This window comes from Barbus barbus (assembly GCF_936440315.1).
Source record: "Barbus barbus genome assembly, chromosome: 26".
In the NCBI taxonomy this organism is placed as follows: Eukaryota; Metazoa; Chordata; class Actinopteri; order Cypriniformes; family Cyprinidae; genus Barbus; species Barbus barbus.
Window position 1 is genome coordinate 28,444,769 of NC_136754.1, and position 22,040 is coordinate 28,466,808.

The 22,040-nt window shown below is 37.0% G+C and overlaps 1 protein-coding gene across 3 annotated transcripts in view; it reads right to left on the reverse strand.

The window, feature by feature from the left end:
• LOC306846019 (rho-associated protein kinase 1-like) overlaps positions 1 to 22,040 on the reverse strand; it is a 59,340-nt gene that overhangs the window by 16,145 nt on the left and 21,155 nt on the right. For all 3 annotated transcript variants that reach the window (XM_079379077.1, XM_079379076.1, XM_079379075.1), the window contains exons 4-21: positions 20,396 to 20,533; positions 18,365 to 18,540; positions 18,167 to 18,251; positions 17,084 to 17,228; positions 16,408 to 16,546; positions 14,619 to 14,710; positions 14,014 to 14,164; positions 13,863 to 13,929; positions 13,664 to 13,752; positions 12,348 to 12,396; positions 12,039 to 12,174; positions 11,408 to 11,487; positions 9,101 to 9,347; positions 8,182 to 8,288; positions 7,293 to 7,443; positions 3,209 to 3,369; positions 2,889 to 3,073; positions 326 to 395 (exon numbers count right to left, since the gene is read on the reverse strand). In XM_079379077.1, the coding sequence (XP_079235203.1) occupies positions 326 to 395; positions 2,889 to 3,073; positions 3,209 to 3,369; positions 7,293 to 7,443; positions 8,182 to 8,288; positions 9,101 to 9,347; positions 11,408 to 11,487; positions 12,039 to 12,174; positions 12,348 to 12,396; positions 13,664 to 13,752; positions 13,863 to 13,929; positions 14,014 to 14,164; positions 14,619 to 14,710; positions 16,408 to 16,546; positions 17,084 to 17,228; positions 18,167 to 18,251; positions 18,365 to 18,540; positions 20,396 to 20,533 (2,268 nt within the window). The remainder of the gene's footprint in view (positions 1 to 325; positions 396 to 2,888; positions 3,074 to 3,208; positions 3,370 to 7,292; positions 7,444 to 8,181; positions 8,289 to 9,100; positions 9,348 to 11,407; positions 11,488 to 12,038; positions 12,175 to 12,347; positions 12,397 to 13,663; positions 13,753 to 13,862; positions 13,930 to 14,013; positions 14,165 to 14,618; positions 14,711 to 16,407; positions 16,547 to 17,083; positions 17,229 to 18,166; positions 18,252 to 18,364; positions 18,541 to 20,395; positions 20,534 to 22,040) is intronic.

Consider the following 22,040-nt stretch of genomic DNA (forward strand, 5'->3'; position numbering starts at 1 on the left):
AATGAAAACAAAAATGCTCACTTCAGGTGGATAGATTTTTGCACATTAACTATTATAGAAACGCATTTAATTAATGCATTTCTTATTGCACATCAAAAAAAGTCCCGACTTAAACAAGTGACATTACTTAATAATTTCATTACATGAAAAAAGAAAGAAATTGTAGCTTCATGCAGCATCTCATATATCAATCTAGTCATTAAGTCATCCCATCATATAGAAAAGTCAAAGTTCCCAGAATCGGTTGTTCAAAGTGCGCAATGTGTTTATACCACATAAAGAAAGAGGAAAAATGCAAGTATGATCAGCAGTCTGCGGTACTCACTGAGAAATACTGCTCAGCCTCCAGCTGGTCCTGAAGTTCCCTCATCTGACCCTCATTTCCTCGGTACTGCCTGAGAAGATACATTTCTATCAGTAACAGTCATATTCACAAACAATTTTCAACTTCACAACTCAAATACAATGCACAAATGAACATTAAAATGACCTGCAGGTCTACTTTCTAGGCCCGTTATAACAGTTTAGCAAGTCATTTTGATGAAAGATTACAAAGAAACAGTTTTTTTTTAATTTTCAAATAATGTGAACTGATGCACTGCTCACAATACGAATGTATAATATAAATAGTGTAGTGATCTCATGTTGAGAACACAAAGCTAGGCACAGAGTGGAAATGCCTCTGAGCGACCGAGTCCAACAGGAAGAGAGGTGAAGGATTAACCAGCTGTGGCTAATCCTTAATCCATGTAAATATTGGCAGCCAACTGTTTAGTCAGGTTTAAACATAAAATGCAATAACAGCTTTTTCTACAATACAAAAGCATTTCAGATATTTAGTGATGTAATAGCTTTTGTGAAGCCATTCGTCTCAAAAGGAATGCATAAGGTCGTTGTTACTACTGGGGTCCTACAGAAATGCTTACACGTTAAAAAAAGAAAATTTAACACGTTAATTTGGTGTGATTACTTATGGAAAAAAAAAAATGTGTTAAAATTACTAATGCTCAGGGCTGTCACACACAGCATCTTACATTGATGCTGTTGCTGAAGATGATGATGCAGGATGACAGACTGTATAACAGCCTACGAGAATGGTTATAAGACCCTAAAATTCAAGATATGAGGGCAAAAACATGCCCCTGTACAGGTTTTCGTCATAATATATCTATATTATGATTTAGTTGAACAATAGCAAGTGAGCACACATGCATGTACAGTGGTGTGAAAAAGTGTTGGCCCCCTTCCTGATTTTATTTTTTTTGCATGTTTGTCACACTTTAATGTTTCAGATCATCAAACAAATTTAAATATTAATCAAAGATAACACAAGTAAACACAACATGAATGAAGGGTTTTTTTTATGAAGGGAAAACTAAATCCAAACCCACATGGCCCTGTGTAAAAAAGTGCAAAAATAACAAAGGTTCGTCTCAGTTTTGCTAGAAAACATCTTGATGATCCCCAAGACGTTTGGGAAAATACTCTGTGGACTGACGAGACAAAAGTTGAACTTTTTGGAAGGTGTGTGTCCCATTACATCTGGCGTAAAAGTAACACAGCATTTCAGAAAAAGAACATCATACCAACAGTAAAATATGGTGGTAGTGTGATGGTCTGGGGCTGTTTTGCTGCTTCAGGACCTGGAAGACTTGCTGTGATAAATGAACCATGACTTCAGCTGTCTACCAAAAAATCCTGAAGGACAATGTCCGGCCATCTGTTCGTGACCTCGAGCTGAAGCGAACTTGGGTTCTGCAGCAGAACAATGATCCAAAACACACCAGAAAACCCACCTCTGAATGGCTGAAGAAAAACAAAATGAAGACTTTGGAGTGGCCTAGTCAAAGTCCTGACCTGAATCCTATTGAGATGCTGTGGCATGACCTTAAAAAGGCGGTTCATGCTCGAAAACCCTCCAATGTGGCTGAATTACAACAATTCTGCCAAGATGAGTGGACCATTCCTCCACAGCGCTGTAACAGAGTCAATGCAAGTTATCACAAACGCTTGATTGCAGTTGTTGCTGCTAAGGGTGGCCCAACCAGTTATTAGGTTTAGGGGGCAAGCACGTTTTCACACAGGGCCATGTGGGTTTGGATTTTGTTTTCCCTTCATAATAAAAAACTTCATTTAAAAACTGCATGTTGTGTTTACTTGTGTTATCTTTGATTAATATTTAAATTTGTTTGATCTGAAACATTAAAGTGTGACAAACATGCAAAAAAATTTAAAATCAGGAAGAAACACTTTTTCACACCACTGTACTTATTTCAGAAAAATGTTATGTTTATGTATTAAATATATTTATTTATAATATAAATTACATGAATATAAATATAGACGTAAATATTTTCAAAATATATACTGTATGTGTGTGTATTTATATCTACATAATAAATATACACAGTACACACACATATATATTATGCAAACAAAAACTTTTATTTTGGAGGCAATTAATCGTGAATAATCGTTTGACAGCACTACTATAAAGTATTATTTCTTTTTAAAAAATAATTTCATATTTCAATATTTAATTAAAAACCACCCATTTATTATAATTATTTATGCAATTCTAAATCAAAATAATGACTTTAAATGATCTTTTTTTGGAGTAATTTCCTACCCTAAATTGCTGTGCGATTGATTTGCAATTAATATAATTAAATAACCACATTATGTAATTAATCAGAACATTTTCAAAATTTCAAATTTTAAAAAAATTAAGGGGTGATCATTTGCAACCTGTTTAGAAACTAGACAATTTGTATTGGTTAGTCTTTTATTTAAACAATAATAAATCAAATAATGGGAGATACATTCGTACCCTATTCACAGAGTGCATTCATGACCCTTTTGAGAGCAGGAGAGAGAAGGCAACATACTTGGTGAGCTGTGCCAGCTGGAACTCAACAGAGCGTTTGTTCTCGAGGGACACGTTGATCTCCTGTTTGAGCTGCTTCTCTGATCCTTTCAGGCGCTCGGCCTCCATCGTCCAGTTCTTCAGCTCGTTCTGGGCCATCACGCGCTTCCCGGACTCCTGCTCCAACTGCACCCGCAGATCCTTCACCTGGTAGAGAGGAGGAAAGAGGAAAGATACTGAATTTGTACTGCTAAAACACTGTCAGCAGTTTGTAATATTACCAAGCCAAGCTTTTTGGCCCTAATCAAGGTGTATGGGGTCAAACTACGGGTTCACACTCACCTCTTCCTCTAGCCTCTCCTTCTGCTTCATCAGCTGCTCCATCTTCTGCACAGACTGCTTGAGGTCAAACTCCAGCATGGAGCACTGCTTCTCCACCTCCACCACCCTGCTCTCCGCTCGCATCCGCAGCGTGGTCTCCTCCCCCACTTTCTGCTCCACCGCTGGACAGAGGAAAGACTTTTGTTATTTTTAGAGAAAACTATGGACAAGATTAGGTGATCGATATACCTGCATTTCTAAATCATCTGAATCAAGAACTTCTGTTTGCCTAAATGAAGCGTATTGGAGCCATTTCTGTTGCTCTTTGATTTTTGGAACAAATTATTTTTAATAATTATATAATTGTAACAATTGTGTCATCATTTTCAGTCATGTGAAACTGGCACGAAGACTTGGAGGTCAAAACATCTGTAGAAGTGCAGTAGAAGACATACTTTCATATAAACTCCTACCACTAATTGAATCGCAATTTGTTTGCATCTCAACCGATTTGACATATGAATCGATTTTCAACCAGCTCGCGGTTAATCGTTACATCCCTATAAAAGATCAGATTCAATATACATCTTATGAATGAAGCATACTAAAAACAGGCACAGCATATGAATGCATTTTCTATATAATGGTTTTCAATTTAGCATGCTGAGTTCATATTCTGGACAAATCTATTCGCCTACATATAGAATGCAACATTAATAAGGTGTAACACTGACTCACGACATTAGTTGAAGCGTTCAATGGAAGAAAGCCATGTTTTGCCCTCAAGGTTGACATTTCTAAAAGGGTGTGAAGTCACAGGAAAACCAGAAATGGTATTTTTGCTATTGTTCTTTAATTATTTTGATATTAAATAGAATTGAATGTTTCTGTTTCTTTCAATATAGAGGTGTGACTCATTTGGACATGCCCTTCTTTGTAGCCTGACTTCCTGTTATTAGATGGCAGCCTGTAATGACAATGTGTGTTTGGGGTGTAGTAAATGTAGTAAAAGTAGTTAACCACATTTTGCACTTTATATTTTATTTTAAGGTGTCCTTGTTTCAGTGTAATTATACATTTAAGTACTGAGTAATATTAATTAACTACATGGGTTTGGCTTAGGATTACTTGCATGTAATTATGCATCATTTTTTGTTATTATAATAGTAAGTACATGCAACGTGAAAAGTGTTGCCACTTTAATTCTGTGTGCTTTGAAGAATCAATTATCCGGATCTGAGAAGTGCCTTGAAATGCATGTTGATGGAGCTGAAGTTGAGTGTAAGTGACTATAAAGTGGCAGAAGCAAGACTTTTATTTGGATGGTGCCGAGTATTCTCGCCAAGCGCAGAAACACAGAATCTTAAGATTTAATTTCACTCCCACTTTTCAAGTACTCTTTACCCTCTCCTACAGCATTAGTTTCATGATCTATTTAAATGTCCCATCTAATAACAAAAAAACCCCCAAAAAAACCACTGCTATAATACTATACTTGCAAACGGGGTTTGAACTGTGCATATTTCTCTCCTGGTTGAGACAGGAAGAATTTTCACTGGGGAAAGTATTATTTTGGATTATGAAGTCTTACTTTGTCTGAAAGCAAAGGTTTAAAGCAATGCTGTCATATGATTAAACGCGATTAAATCGCATCCAAAATAAAGGTTTTTGTTTACATTATATATGCATGTGTACTGTGTCTATATATTATGTATATAAAAAGACACATACAGTATATATATTGAAAATATTTACGTTTATACATTTATATATTCATATTCTTATATTTTATATTATATATAAATATATTTTAATATATAAACAAAAATTTTCTTAAATATATACGTGTATGTGTTTGTATTTATATATACATAATAAATATACACAGTATACACACATATATTATGTAAACAAAAACTTATTATGGATACGATTAATCGCGATTAATCGTTTGACAGCACTAAGTTAAAGTTAAAATGATGGATTTGTTTCTTACAAATAGGGCTGGGTATCGTTTGGGGTTTTTTCGATACCGGTGCCAAATCGATACTTTTAAAAAAAGGATAATTTTTTTATTACCAATTAATAATTGGATTGGCCATTAGCACTAAACACATTGTCTTTTTCATTCATACTGGACGCCAGAGGGCGTGCTTGCATGAAAAAAAAACACATCCAGTCACAAAAGTAGCAGAACTCATGAAGCTCCAGGAAATCCCCAATATGGACAAAGGCATTGCTATCACTGTAACTGAGTAAACAGAAGATATAAACGTTTCGAATGATAAAACAAACACAAACACTCGACTACGACAATGTATAGTTTATCTGTTATACAAGCCATCTCTGATATTTTCATAATAATTAAATATATTTTTAATCCATTGCTAATCAATGTATTAGTAGCCTATGGAACATATTTTCTGCCTCATTCTGTGAGAAGAAGCTACATCAGATCACAAAAGTTCGGGACTAAAAAGGTTATAATGTTCTCTTTTGTTGGACAACAGGTTTAAAAACGTGAATACAAGAGAATTTTAGCATTAGGCATTTTAATTTAAGCATGTTTAGCTTAGCTAGTTAATGGAAGGCTACCTGCTGCCGTCAGAGCAAGTGTAATTACTGCATTCACGCCAGGGATGTTGATTGCGGTTATTTTTCCTAACCGATAACCGACGCTCGTTAACCGATTATTAACCGTTAACCGACAAGATTAATTTAAACTAGAACTGAATTAAATTCTGATTATTTTCATGACTAAAAGGAGTATTTGCTTCCACTGTTAGAAGGAGAAAAAAATAAAAAAATCAAGTGATTGCACCAGCGCCGCATGCGCACACACTGTTAAGTATTCTACCTTGACAATACAGCCTGTTCATTATCATTATAAAAACAATCAGTCAAACATATGGCAAAAAAACACACTGATCACTTTAAATATGTAGTAAAATCTGTCGTTAAGCGTTATCAACATACCGTCGTGAAGTTATGCAAAACATTTAGTTTTACGTTTGTCATTTATATAGCTATAGCTTCTGACATTTTTAATCCTTGTTCTTTTCTAAATAGCCTACTGTTATTTGAAAGGATTTGTTGTGGAGTGAGGGGAACTAAAATAGCCTAGCTATGTTTACAGTGTTTATTATAATGTTTGTAATTTGCATCGGTCTATTTCTGAATGAAATAATAAAAAGCGAGTTATGTTTTTTCTCTCGCTCTCTAAAAAAAGTAGTTTTTTAAGACCTTTTTTTTGTACGCATAGCTTATGCAGCAAATTTTTTAAAATATTTTGATAAATCACTGAAAAAATAAATAAATAAGTGACTTTAAACCTTTTAACTGATTGTATTAATTGGTCAAAATTCTTATCGGTCGGTTAACGGTTAAAATGAACATCATTAATTCACGCGCTCCTCAGATGCTCTCATTTCCCGAGTTGTGCTTTTAAGTCAGAATGTGAAAACAGCACACTCGCGTTACTACAAAGATTTGCTGGACTTGTATTATTAGAGCATTCCGACTTGAGTTCACATGCATTTTCTCAGTCGGGAAGTTATTTTTCACGTGCAGCGCCGGTGATGATGCTTCTTACGTTCGTTTCGGAGAAACAAAGGACAAATATTTAAATCGATCGCTTAGGCATGGCACCGAAATGAGGAACCGAAATCTGCATTCTGATTCGGTTCTAGTACATACCGGTTACATAGGTACCGGTGCCATATTGGTACCGGGTTACGGTACCCAACCCTACTTACAAATACTCAGCTTTTGGCTTCAAAAGACATTAAATGATGGACTGGAGTGGTGTGGATTATTGTGATGTTTTTATCAGCTGTTAGGACTCTAATTCTGACGGCACCCATTCACTCATCTACATCTCGGATGGCCAGTTTTAATTTTTGGGCGATCTATTACTTTACGATATCATACTATCGTACTTTCTTGATTTAGTACAGAGTACTTTCTTGAACTTATTTGACAGTATCATGACTATTAAGATGCTATTAAAATAAATTCTAGTTAGTTCCATATGCATAAGTGTGAAATCCTGGAGGTGGTGTCTGGACACGCAGTAAGGCGTGGCAGGTCTCGCACGCACACGTACCGTGCATAGCAGCTGACTTGGTCTCCTCGATAGACTCGTATTTGTCTGTGAGTTGAGCCTTCGTGATGCGATGCTCTGTGGATTCCTGGTCCAGCCGCTGCTGTAGAGTCTTCAGCTTGTAGTTCAGGTCGATTTCTAGACTGTTCTTCTCCTAAAAGCACAGAGCACATAGTTGGGTTCACACCAACTGATATGTCTTTTTTTATATTACATTGACTTTCAAACACTAAGAAAAAATCTGAAAAGAGAGAAAAAAAGTAGTGGTACCTTTACAAGGTTACAAGGACCTTTTACCTTATCTACCCTTAAAAATTGGTAATTTATGATAATGTAAACTGAGGCAGAACACAAAGCAAAAATTCCTAATGGTCTACAATAGACTGCAATTATTATTATTTAAAATACACAAAGATATATGCACATTTGTGACCCTGGACCACAAAACCATTCATAAGTGTTGAAAAAAAATTAAAATTGAGATTTATACATCATCTGAAAGCTGAAATAAATAAGCTTTGCATTGATGTATGGTTTATTAGGACAATATTTGGTCGAGATACAACTATTTGAAAATCTGGAATCTGAGAGTGCAAAACAATCGAAATATTGAGAAAATCTCCTTTAAAGTTGTTCAAATGAAGTTCTTAGCAATGCATATTACTAATCAGAAATGAAGTTTTGATATATGTACAGTAGAAAATTTACAAAATATCTTCATGGAACATGATTTTTACTTAATATTCTAATGATTTTTGGCATAAAAGAAAAATTGATCATTTTGACCCATACAATGTATTTTTGGCTATTGCTACAAATATACCCCAGCGACTTAAGACTGCTTTTGTGCTCCAGGGTCACATTTTTAATAATATAATAGAGAAAATAATACCTTCTCTAAAACGTTACATCTGTCTTGCATTTGTTTTCTCTCCAGCTCCACTTTAGACAGACTGTGCTTCAAGTTCTTGTTGTCCTCCTGTAGACCCGTGATACGAGCTTCAAAGAGACAAACAACAGACTTTTCATATATCACAATATCTACAAAGGGAATGTTTGAAAATGTAAAAAGTAGCATTTCCTACTGGCACACTAAAGCAATTTATGAAAATTTTAAAAAATGAAAAATATAAAAAAATTTCTGACATGAGCACATTGTTTTTAAGATGCTTTGCCAAGTTAAAAGAATTTAAGTTGAGTTCCAAAACAGTGGACCAATCAGAAGCCTCCGGAGGCGGTGCAAGCATTGCAAGATTTTGTTTACAGCAGCAAGTTGGCATAGCAACAGTTTTATTTAATGGCAACATTGCAGAGGTTCTGCATTGTGCTTTTTCTAAAAACCATTCCTGAGTGCTGCGTCTCGCATTTTTAGACAAAGACGAGTTCTGTGTGAACGGCCCCTCATGCTTTTTGAACCTCAGTCTACACTCCATTCCCCAAAACAACAGCAAAAAACTGATTTGCAGATTTGTAGTTTTAAGATAAAAATGAAATATCACTTTGACAAGTATTCAGATCCTTTGCTATGTTATTTATAATTAACTCAGGTGTGTCCCATTTCTCTGGATCATCTTTGAGATGTTTCCACACATTGTCCATGGTAAGTGAGTAAAAAAAATAGCCAAATCAAGCTTGCATAGCTCAGAAACAGGTTTCAGAAATGAGGAAGGCAAGAAGAAAAAAAATAATCTGAGCGCATGGGGCCAAAAACAACTCTTCCAGTCAATCAAGGGAGAAGGGCCTTGGTAAAACAGGTGAGCAAGAACCTGATGTTGACTCTGGTTGAGAAATCAGGGAAAGCCCACTCTTACCTTGCAGCTCTCTGATCTCCTCTGAGCCCTGGCTGCAGGTCCGTCTCTCTGTGTCTAGCGTGGTCTGCAGCTGGAGCAGCTCTTTTTCCAGCTGTTGTTTGATGCTCTCTGCGGCGCGGCTCTTCTCCTGCAGCTCGCGATTCATGCTCTCCAGCTGGCTCATGGACTTCACCATCTCTGTGTGGCTCTTCCTCAAACGCACCACCGTGTCAGACTCAGCCCGTAGAAGGTCGTTGGATTCCCTCAGCTGTGAGGACAAGGTTGTGTGAGATGGTGTTTCTTAATTGTAATGTGCCACAGAAGACCCAGAGTCTCAGTATTTAATGTTTGAGAAAATCATCAAAACAATAGAACAACTCACATTTAAATAGATTTTAATTTGCTTTAATCTAGATAATGTGTTGTGTAAAACTTATATAATATTAATATAAGTTTATATAAGTAAAACTTATATATATATATATATACACACACACATATACATACATACAGTGGCCTCCAAAAGTAATGGAAAGTAAAGACAAAATTGCTCTGTTGGCTGTGGAGTCAAGACATTTACAAATATGATTAAAAGATGAATATGAGACAAAACTACAGAATGTCACATTTTATTATTGGGTGCTTCAACACATAGATGTTTTACCAGCTAAGAAGTTCAGCACTTTTAGAGTTTCATCCCTCTATCTGATGTGAGCATAAGTATTGGAACAGTTGCCTCACAGGTCTAAGTGATCAGCTGTGTCCTGTTGCATTAATTCTTCAGATATTAAAAGCAGGGAATGTGTCGTATCAGTTATATCCATTACTTCTGTATTCTGAATCCTGCAATTGATGATGACACACACAAACCAGGATGAAGATGAGGGAGCTGACTCTGAGAGAAAAGCAAGCAATTTGGATGCTAAAAGAAAAGAGGAAGTCAGTTAGAGCTCTAGCAAAAACATAGGGCATAGAGAAATCAAGAGTTTGGAAACCACCAGCAACCAACAACTACCTGATCGGCTGAGAAAACAACAGTAGTTGATGACAGACAAATCATAAAAGCTGTGAAAATGAACCCTAAAAGACATGTCTGTAAAATCACCAACAACTTCCAGAAAGCTGGGGTGATGCTCTGACAATCTACTGTCCTCAGGAGACTTTGACACAGAATTACAGATGCTACACAGCAAGATGCAAACCTCTGACTAGCACCAAAAATAGAAAGGCAAGATTAGAGTTTGCAAAAAAGCACAAAGGTGAGCCAGAAGAGTTTGGGAACTGTGTTTATGGACCGATGAGACAAAGATGAACCTTTATCTAAGTGATGGGAAAGCAAAAATGTGGAGAAAAAGGGAACTGCAATGATCCCAAGCATACAGCCTCATCTGTAAAGCATGGAGGAGGTGGTGTCATGGCATGGGCATGCATGGCTGCCTCTGGAACAGGCCCTCTCAACTTTACTGATGACTTAATGTATGATGACAGTAGCAGAATGAATTTGGAAGGGTACAAAACCATCTTGCCTACCAATATTCAAGAAATGCCACCAGATTCATTGGGACGTGCTTCATATTGCATCAGGACAATGACCCAAAACACCCTTCCAGATCAGTCAAGAAATGTATAAGGGCAAAGAAATGGAAAGTCTTAGATTGCCCAAGTCAATCTCCAGATTTAAATTTGATTGAACATGAATTTCACCAGCTGGAGAGAAGAGTAAAGGCAGAAACTCCCCAAAACAAGCAACACTTGGAATTGGCTGCATTAAAGGCTGGGAAAAGTATTTCAAAGGATGAGACCAAGAGTCTGGTGATGTCTATGGGTCACAGACTCACTGCTGTGATTGTGTGCAAGGGATCTGCAACTAAATAATAGCTTTTAATCTTTTATATCTGCCTTATGTTCAACTGTCCCAATACTTATGCTCACATCAATGAGTGGGATGAACTCTAAAAGTGCTGTTCTTTTTATTTGGTAAAACATCTATGTGTTGATACGGCTAATAATAAAATGTGACATTCTGTAGTTTTGTCTCATATTCATATTTTAATCATATTTGCAAATGCCTTGACTCCACAGCCAACAGAGCAATTTTGTCTTTACTGTTCCAATACTTATGGACGACACTATTTATATATTTATCTATATACGTACATACACACACACACACTATATATCAATAATACATAATATAATATATGTGCGAGTACTATATATATTTATTTGAGTACATGCATAGCTTGTATATATTAAATATACATCACCTCCTTGTCTAACTCTAGATTAGATTATTTATAATACCACAAGTGTTCATGACAAGCTTACTTGGTTCTGCAGCTGGGCGACCTTTTCATTGTTTTGACTCATTTTCCTCAAGTCTTCCAGCTGCTCCTTCAAAGTAGACACTAGAAAAATAGAAATAAAAGTTTTTAGAAATAAAATATTTTACATTGGGGGGGGGTGCTTCATCTTTCCTTATAACACATTAACAGAATATTGACATGTGTATTATAATGACTTGGCTGAATGATATTTATGTTAGGGCCATGGTCCTGTTTTCCATTAACTAATTCACAGACTGACATGCATATAACATACATGTCTGGCAGCTCTTTGCTGGTTCTGGTTCTTCTCGGATCTCACCAGTGTTCTCATCCGAGTGTGCCAGTGCAGTCAGATTGACAATATTTTCTGAATATTAATGGTTTCAAATGTGCTCTCACTTGATTAACACAACTTACTTTCGGTTCCGAAAACGTGATTCAGTCAACCCAGGGTTTGAAACCATGAAAAATGTAATGGTGAAAACACAAAGACATTTTTAAAAAAGTGCTAAATATAAAGATAATGTGGCTGTGTACATTTATTTCTAGTATAGTTTTTCCAATTACTCTGAGCAAATATACTCGGATAAGTTTCATAACCTGCTTTCTAGAATGAGACACTGCATCCTCACCCTCATTCTCCAGATTTCTTCGTTTTTCAGCCTCCTGTTCAGCCTTTCTCTGATGTTCTGTTGCTCTGTGCTGGATCATGATCTTGTCTTTCTCCAGTAAAGACATGTTAGTCTCCACACTCTTCCTTAGGTTACTCTGAATCACGTCAGGACAACAGAATAACAAGAAACTGAGAATTAACATACTAAAAACAACCCAAGTTTTAACGGATCTTTAACTTGAATCATCTATTACAGCCTTTTATACAAAATACAAATCCTCTGTAATTCTTTAAATTCATGCTTTAGAGAGGAAATCATTTCACTCACCTCCTCGTCTAACTCTTTCATTATCTTGTCTAGCTTTGTATTGGATGCCCTGAAGGGGAAACGAATCAAAGAACAGATTTCAAAAGGCCTGATTTTATTGTGAGAATTTTACTTTAGGTTTGGATATAGGGACGAAGAGCTTAAATGAGGAAAGGTGGATGGATTATTGAGGATGGATGGATCTACATACTGCATGGATGGCTGAATGAAGAGTTTGGTTTGAGGATGCATTTGGGACAGACTGTTGTATTGAGGCTGAATAGGTGAGGAGTTTGTTTTGGGTGGATGTATGATAGATGGATGAGGTTTTGACTGGTTTGAATAGGGTGTTTGGTGATGGATGGGTGGTTGGGTGGGTGGATGGAGTTTGGTTTTAGATGGATTATTGAGGTGTTTGATTGGTTTTGAATAGATGGATGTGGTGTTTGTTTTGTTGGATGGTGATGGATTGGTTTTAGATGGATGGATGAGGTGTTTGATTAGTTTGGATAGGGTGTTTGGTGATGGATCAATGGATAGATGAGGTGTTTGGTTTTGGATGGATGGATGAGGAGCTCGATTGCTTTTGTTTGGATGGACGGATGTGGTGTTTGTTTGGTTTGAGTAGGGTGTTTGTTGATGGATTCACTGATAGATGAGGTGTTTGATTGGTTTTGGATGGATAGAGGAGTTAGATTGGTTTTGGTTGGATGGACGGATGGATGGATGAGGTTTTTTTTGGTTTGGATAGGGTGTTGGCTGAAGGATTGATGGATGGATGAGGTGTTTGATTGGTTTTGGATGGATAGAGGAGTTAGATTGGTTTTGGTTGGATGGACGGATGGATGGATGAGGTTTTTTTTGGTTTGGATAGGGTGTTGGCTGAAGGATTGATGGATGGATGAGGTGTTTGATTGGTTTTGGATGGACAGATGAGGAGTTTCATTGGTTTGTGGATGGATGGATGAGGTATTTGATTGGTTTGAGTAGGGTGTTTGGTGATGGACCAATGGATAGATGAGGAGTTTGGTTTTGGAAGGATGGATGGATGGATGAGGTGTTTAATTGGTTTGGGTAGGGAATTTGGTGGTGGATGGATGGATGCATAAGGTGTTTGATTGGTTTGGGTAGGCAGTTTGGTGGTGGATTGATGGATAGATGAGGAGTTTGATTTTGGAAGGATGGATGGATGAGGTGTTTAATTGGTTTGGGTAGGCAGTTTGGTGGTGGATTGATGGATGGATGGATGGATGGATAAGGGGTTTGATTGGTTTAGAAGGACAGATGGATGGTTAGATAAAGTGTTTGGGTGGATGGACAAACAGACAGATAAACACCTGCACTTCTGCTCCATCTCGTCTCTCAGCTGCATCTCACTGTGAAGCTGTTCTTCTAACTGATAAATTCTCTTCTGAAGATTCTCCAACTGAGGGATCAGAGAAACAAAATCAGTCACCCTCACAGTTTAAGAGACAGACTGACTATTATAATGCCATGAAACTCTTTATTTTAAAGTCTCTATTTGAGACGTCTTACATGACTCTTATCTTCCTTTGTCGAGCTGCGTTTGTCACTTGTCTTTATAGCTGGTTCCCGAGGAAACCTGGCAGAGAGTTAATAATTAATTAATTTAACACAAACACCTGGGCTCTAAGCACGACTGCCTGTTCTGAATCTCAGTACTCACAGGTAGTAAGTAAAGCCCACGAACGGAAGCTGGTTGCCTACAAATGCTTTAGGAATGGGGAATGTCTCCTCCTCGCCTCGATCTTCCTCAATGTCGTCAAAGTTGCTTGTGTCTACATCACTGCTTAACTCCGGCACCACTGGAGCAGCCGCTACATGCGATAATACAGCAGTGCATTTTAATGAGAACAAACAAATAATGCTACAAGCACACACACATCAAGGCTAATTAAAGGCAGGTGCAATTTCTGTTCAGTTGTTGTTGATGTCTCTACTCAGGATTACATGGACAGAATGCAAAATTACCTCATATCACTTTTATTTACACATTTATAAATGAGGATTCAAAAAACATGAGTAACTCAAAAAGCATGTTTGCAACACTTAATTTGGACAAAAACAGATTTTTCCAAATGCCTTTTTGAAGATTTCATGAAACGCTTTGATGAATGCAGATTTTTAATATACAGAAGGTTTCAAAAATAACAGACATGAACTAAAAAGTCATAGAAATATATATATATTTTCTAATTTCATGGGGTGTTTATTTTATGATAATTGAAAAAGATAAAGCTGGTGGATTTGAGGTTCAGAAGCTCAACTCACTATCTCTGATGTTCTCCCATGTCCACTGGTCGTTCTTGAAAAAACTATGCCGCTTGATTTCATCGACTCCATTGCGTCCTAACCGCACCTCCCTAGTGAGAGGAGATGAGATTAGCACAATGTATTTTGGGTAAACAAGCTTTTGTTCACTTCTTCATATGTAACTGAACAGTGATGAAAACATGTACTCCTACAAACTGATCCAGGGTGAGTTTTAACTAGGTCCTGAAAAAATAAGGTTAACAAATCAAATCTTTATGAAATTATCATCAAATTATCATCTAAAGTTTTCAGATGGATATAAGAGTTGATAATCATTTTAATCCTTATACGTGACCTTACACAATTCAAGGCTTTGTAGCTATTAATATTCTTCTTTATGGAGTTAAAATGTAGAAATTAGTGAAGTTAAGGTGTCATTTCCACAAGGCAATGAAACTAAACAACTGAGTCTTAAAGGGGTCATATGATGTGATTTCATGTTTCCTTTGTCTTTGGAGTGTTACAAGCTGTTTGTGCATAGATAAGATCTGTAAAGTTGCAAAGATTAAAGTCTCAAACCCAAAGAGATATTCTTTATAAAAGTTAAGCATCAACCACTCCCCCTAAAACGGCTCATTTAAACACGCCCCCACATGTCTACATCACGGTGTGGGGAGATTTGCATAACACCGCCCAAACGTATACGCAATGAAAGAGGGCGTGATTTTTATTCTGGCTGTAGTATTGTTGCTGCTGCCGGCATGTCGTGGAAACGCTGTGTGATTCATTGTGAAAGCGAAACTACTTTGTTTGGGTTTCCAAATGAGGACACAACTAGAAATCAGTGATTAAGTTGTGTTTACAACACTGTTCAACCCAAATATTAGAGTGTGTGCAGCGCATTTTACGGAGGACTATTTCCTGAACCTGGGAGAGAGTTGCAGTATGAACGGCTGTGAACACTATAAAGTGGGGCAATTCCAACGTCACAAGGACAATCTGGTGCTTCTAACTCACAGCCTGTAAATACATTTCAATATTTAAAGAATTTGCAACTGACTATTCAAACGCGAGTTTTGAGCTTTGTAAAGTAGTGCTTGTTTGGAGTTTCTATGATCACAAATGCAGACATGGTGTTGTATGAGTCATTATAATCAGTAATTATGTCCTCACTGAATGCAACAAATGGCTCGTTTATAGTGGGTTTTATTGTTTTAGTCTCGTCGTGCCGGGACACGGCATCACAATACGGTAAGGGGGCGTAATATTTCCATCACAAGTATGAGGTATTCGGCCAATCACAATGCACTGGACAGCCGGCCAATCAGAGCACACCTCGCTTCTCAGAGCAATGAGCTTTGTAAAAATCGATGCGTTTCAGAACCAAACTATTTTGTAATACCCAGAAAACCCAAACAGCACTGTTTGATGCATCTTAGTGAATATCGAAACTGGTGTAACAATGCAAGTCAAAGACATTTTTCATTTCAAGCTAGACAAAAGTAAGTCTGGTCACTTAGAAGAGCTCACAATGAGCCTAATTGTTGGGAAGATTTGGGGTATCATTCACATCTGAACAGTTAGCACAAATGGTCTGATTAGCACAAATGTGAGGGTCAGACAACACACTGGTGTTTAATACTTCTGGTATGGCATTTGTTGAAATCCCTAACCTCTATTTTGAGCAAAAGTAGGAAGTGATGTTTGCGTCAGCTGTGTCAATACTATTAACTAGTCATTCTGCAAAGTTTTTTCAGTGGCTGATTTATTATTCTATTGCAGTTTAAAATAATTTTTGCATGCAAACCTGTCTGTGAGGAAAGCACAGATGAGGCTTTTTGCATCCTTTGAGATGTTGCTGTCATCGGGGAAGGTCAGGGCATTCTTGTGATTCATGATCTTGCTGTAGGTGCCCACCAGAGAGTCAGCGTAGAACGGCGTGTCACCTGAGGAAACGTTAAACAACACAGACCATTATTCTTCTGAATGCCTCCTCTATTCCTAGCTCTGTGAGCTCACCATCTGTCAGGAAAACTCCCATTCTTAGGAAAAGCCTTTATGCTGTTTAGTTTCTGAGAATTTAAAGTGGAGCCAAAACGCTCTGTTACCGTGCCAGGACGTCCCCTCTGGTTGTATGGATCTATGCTCTGAACTGTACCTTTTAATAGACATGAGCACTCTAGGGGTTTGAAATGTGAGGATAAAAAGACTGCACATCACAAAATAATCCCAAGACAACATGATTTTCATAAGAGTTGTCCTTGCACTTCGATTCACAAGCAACTGGTTTATTAGCAGGTTATTTTAATAAATCGCTTAAGTTACCGGTTTAAGGCTGTCTGAGTTTCACTACATGAACTCACTGAATGAGGAGAAATGCATGTTTCCTTAATAAATCACATAGCGGAAAGTGTAATCAATAAGTCACAGTGGTGATTTACTGTATGTAAGAAGGAACTGGCTGCACTAATGCTGAAACTCACCGACGAGCATCTCATACAGGAAGACCCCCACAGACCACCAGTCACACTCTCGGCCATAGTAACCGTCTCCTCCCTGCGACTTCAGTACCTCTGGAGAAATATAGTCTGGAGTTCCTACTGCCGTGTCACATCGTACCATTCCATCCTGAAAGCGGGAAAAACAAAATACAGAGTCGAAAGCAGAACTGAAAGAACACTAAATGTGACTGAACGAATGCTTCAGGTTTGTTCCACTTGTCATTCACAGGGTTCAACAGTGTCGAGTCTCTCACATTTGCAACTAAAAATAGATGTGAACTGTAAAATGTATTTATGGGCATGTGTGCAAAAAAAAGGAAAAAGTCAAAATAAAAAATATGAAATTTAAAGTCATAAAATATCTTGATTGAATGAGGCATAAACCAAAGGCAAACTGTGGTGCTGTTGCAGTTCTAAGGGCTTGCACTTTCAGACCAGATCAATGAATACTGTGCATTTATGCCAAGCGATTGCTTATGATCTACGGTCCATGAATTATGACAATGAATGTTCATGGTCTTCATTGTGATCTTTTCAAAATAAGAGTCCCGGTGCATTTCAGACTTGTTTATAATTAAAAGTCCTTTATTAAGCATAAAGGTTTTTTCCTCGCTATTATTGGTATTTTGGTAACAGAATAAACCCTCTCTGGCATTTAATTGAAAGTAAAGTTCTGAAATATAAATTGCACAATTATTATAATTTTCTCAAATAACTGTGATGAAATCGCTTACCATGAGCATTATTCATTACGTGAAATCTGTACAAGTTTGGTTTTTGTTACTGAACAAGAATAATTTTACACATTTTTGTGCCGGATATCAGTGTCCCGTTCAGTTTTTCTTCCATATCTTACAACAATGTTGCAATTTTAAGACAACGTGTCAAGTTAAAATTGGTATTGCACTTCTAAAAATGAATCTTGAGCCTCCCGCAATCGATTGTGTTTGGTACCTGTACATTTACAGGGCTTGCAAACTTATACAGGGCTTCTTGAGATCAACTGTTCATTCAGACAACCCAGTGACTTTTATGAAAATGTGTAGTTTTGCACACCCCTAGTACCTTGTTCATTTTCATGCAGGTCCCAAAGTCTGCCAGCTTCAAGTGGCCTGCCTTGTCTAGCAACATGTTGTCAGGCTTTACATCCCTGAGACAAATGTTAAGCGAAAACACACACACACAGAGGTTATTTTCAACATTTCAAGCAAGTAGGCTCACCAGTAGAAACAATGAAAGGGTTGTTTAATGTATGAATGAGACCTGTGAATGAAGCCCATGGAGTGGATGCAGTCCAGTGCCAGCACAACCTCAGCAGTGTAGAAACGAGCCCACTTCTCAGGCACATCGTAGTTGCTCATTAGGTTGACCAGGTCTCCGCCTGGCATATACTCCATCACCATGTAGAGGTAGCGGTCGTCCTGGAAAGCATAAAACAGCTGGACGACAAAAAGAAAAAAAATTACTTCATACTTATGAATACAGCTACATGTTTCAAGAAAGTATAAAACATATATATAAACTTAACACATGATAAATGGCCACAAAAGCAATAGAACGTTTTTTAAATGTGGTTTTATATTAAATAGACATTCATACCCATTCAAGACAAATCACAGGTTATAATTATAATTAATAATCATAATAAGATAATAAAAAAAAAAATGTTTGTCACAACAAGCTTTATGTTGGCTTGAGAAAGCCTGACAAGAAAGACTGAAGTGGATTTAGCAGCTTTAATCAGATGGTTTTAAGTTTGAAGTAGTTACAAGTTTGATTAAGTAGTTTTAAAAGATAGCTAGCTGGCTAAGTCTCGTCATTTAGAAAAGATACAGCAAAATAAAGTTTGTAATACACTACATGACTTAAAAAAAACAAACAGAAAACGGATTTTAAAACACTATTTGCCGACTGCTACAGAAGAAAAAAACGGGCATCATACACTAAACGACTGAGGATCACACATTACCAGACTTTCAAGTAGGGGTGTGCGATATTTATCATCTACGATAGTCTTGTGATTGTTGTTTTAATGGTGTGTGAGCTGACATTATCAAGTATGTCACTCAAAAAAACAAACAAAAACACATCTTGAGAGTCCAAAAGCATTCCCTGATGAAGCTCTTACTATGCAGTTAAAATGCCTCTATAATGAAAGCAACAAATATCCCTGTATAGGTTTTTTGTTTTTATATGTATAAGATATGATATAGTTAAGTAATATTGCACAAGCAAGAATGCTGCTTTCCCAAATATCACCGTACGAGCATTATTTCGAATGTGATATTTTTATCCAACATTTCAACAAACAAGGAGTTAATATTGAGTGAATTACATTTTAGAAACAGTAGTGTCTGGTTTTTTGTTTCACCAATGAAAATAGCTGCAAACAAAAGCGGAACTGCACATCTGTGCGTAACTGCAGTGTTTCGTTCCTAAATTAATCTGTTTTTGAATTAATCTTTTGAGTCCATGATCCATTCATAAAGTCAGTCAACTGCTTCGTTTTTTAAATGCACGAATCGTTTGAATGAATGAGTCAATAAATCACTCATTAAAGGAGTCATATGATGCGATTTCAAGTTTTGCTTTCTCTTTGGAGTGTTACAAGCTGTTTGTGCATAGATGAGATCCCTAAAGTTGCAAAGACTAAAGTCTCAAAACCAAAGAGATATTCTTTATAAAAGTTAAGACTCGTCCACACCCTCCTAAAACGGCTCATTTAAATACGCCCTGTGTGGGGAGATTTGCATAACACCGCCCAAATGTATACGCAATGAAAGTGATTTTTATTCTGGCTGTAGTATTGTTGCTGCCGCCGGCATGTCCTGGAGACGCTGTGTGTTTTGTTGTGAAAGCAAAAGTACTTTGTTTGGGTTTCCAAAAGAGGACACAACTAGAAATCAGTGATTAAGCTGTATTTACAACACTGTTCAACCCAAATATTAGAGTGTGTGCAGCGCATTTTACGGAGGACTATTTCCTGAACCTGGAACAGTAACGTTAGTTTAATTATCCTTATCAACAAAAATTCCATAAAATATTGAGATATAATTTTTTGTCAATATCACACACTCCTAAGTTGTTCTGAACACAACAAACTCACACAGAAACATGCAGCTTATTGCTAAGAGATGCATGACAAATGAAAACAAAAATCATTTTGAAATCACGAAAAAATTGTTCTAAAATCAGCTCAAAAATATCAAATTGTTTGATATCCTCCAACTGAATAGAATCATAGTCTGAAGCTAAAAAGGTCTGTGACCATCATACACCATGTGATATTCATACCTGTACTACCCAGCTACTGTTGGCAAAGGCCATAATATCCCTCTCTTCCCAGAAGAAAGCAGAGTCCGACCTCTTGATCATCTCAAACTTGCTGAGCAGCTTCATGGCGTACACTTTCCTTGTGGCTTTGTGCCTCACCTACCAAACACAGAGAAAGGGAACATGAACAGGGCTTGTTATTTACTTTACCTTCACTAGACTATGACATTCAAATAAAGTAAACAGTACAGAACAACACTCATAACTACTACTGTATTCACACTACGACAGGAAGAGCACAATTTAGTAGAAACTGAACAGAAATAATGATTCCTTCTAAACATATGTGAAAACAGCATTATTTCTCATACACTTATGAACTAAATGTCCTAATGGATGTTGTCTTGTGTATAGGGCTGAACGATTTTGGAAAATAATCTAATTGCTATTTTTTTTTTTTTGACCAATATTGCGATTGCAATTATTTTTAAAGCTCTTTATGTTCTGTATTATTCAACAAAGACAAGCAATAAATCATTGTATAGTATGACCAACATAATATTAGATAGATTAAACATAAATGTTCTTTTCTGTAGGCCAGGCCTATATGTTACGAAGAAATTAGGTGATGCATGAACTAAAGTAGATTGCAGAAATATAAAAACAAATCTGTTGCTTTTCCACACTTAGGTATTTAGGTCATTCAAAGTCACTGTAATAAACATATAGCCTATCTAAACATGTTATAAAGCCTATATTATCTTAAAGTCGAAGTCTTCAGTAATGAAATGCACCGCAACACTGTTACTGCTTGAGTAATTTCCATGTGCAGTTTTGTAGTACGTTCAGTGTAGTACGGGGTGGTGATGGCGCAGTGGATAAGACGCATGCCTTTGGTGTGAGAGACCCGGGTTCGAATCCACTGTGAGACACCAATGTGTCCCTGAGCAAGACACTTAACCCCTAGTTGCTCCAGAGGCGTGCGACCTCTGACATATATAGCAAGCTAGACCGATATACGCTGCTAGACCGATTGGTGTGCGTCATCAAAGTACTGTGAGATCTATAAGTCAAGTCAAGTCACCTTTATTTATATAGTAAAGACAGTAAGAGACCGGACGTCTATGCTTTCTCTCGCCGTACTTTGATCTCATACACCGATCGATCTTCAAGTCGAACACACCTCTTTACTCTCGAGTCTAATCACAGGCTCTGCGGTTGAAAAATCACGTTTTATCATATCGCGATATAATCACAAATGCAATTAATCGTTCAGCCCTACTTGTGAAGCCCTGTGATCACAAATAAACATGCATCTTATTGTTCTACTTGAAAAATCAATAACTACCAATAGATTTCGCACTGAGTTTGCACTTCCGACAGAAATTAACAAATAACTATCAACGTAACAGATTTCATGATAAATAGTGGGCAAATGTCAAAGCTAGAGTCCTAAATAATAGACAGTTTGTCAAGATTAAATAAGAATATCTTATTAATAACATTCCTTCTCCGCACTCTATTTAAAAAATACATATCATAAGTGAAATTAAACCCAGTATGCCGGATAAACTGATACACCATCCATCACTAATATGGTTTGTTTATTAAAAAAAAACTCTGGGAAGTACAGTTAGGGGCCATTCACACAGAACATGTTTTTCCA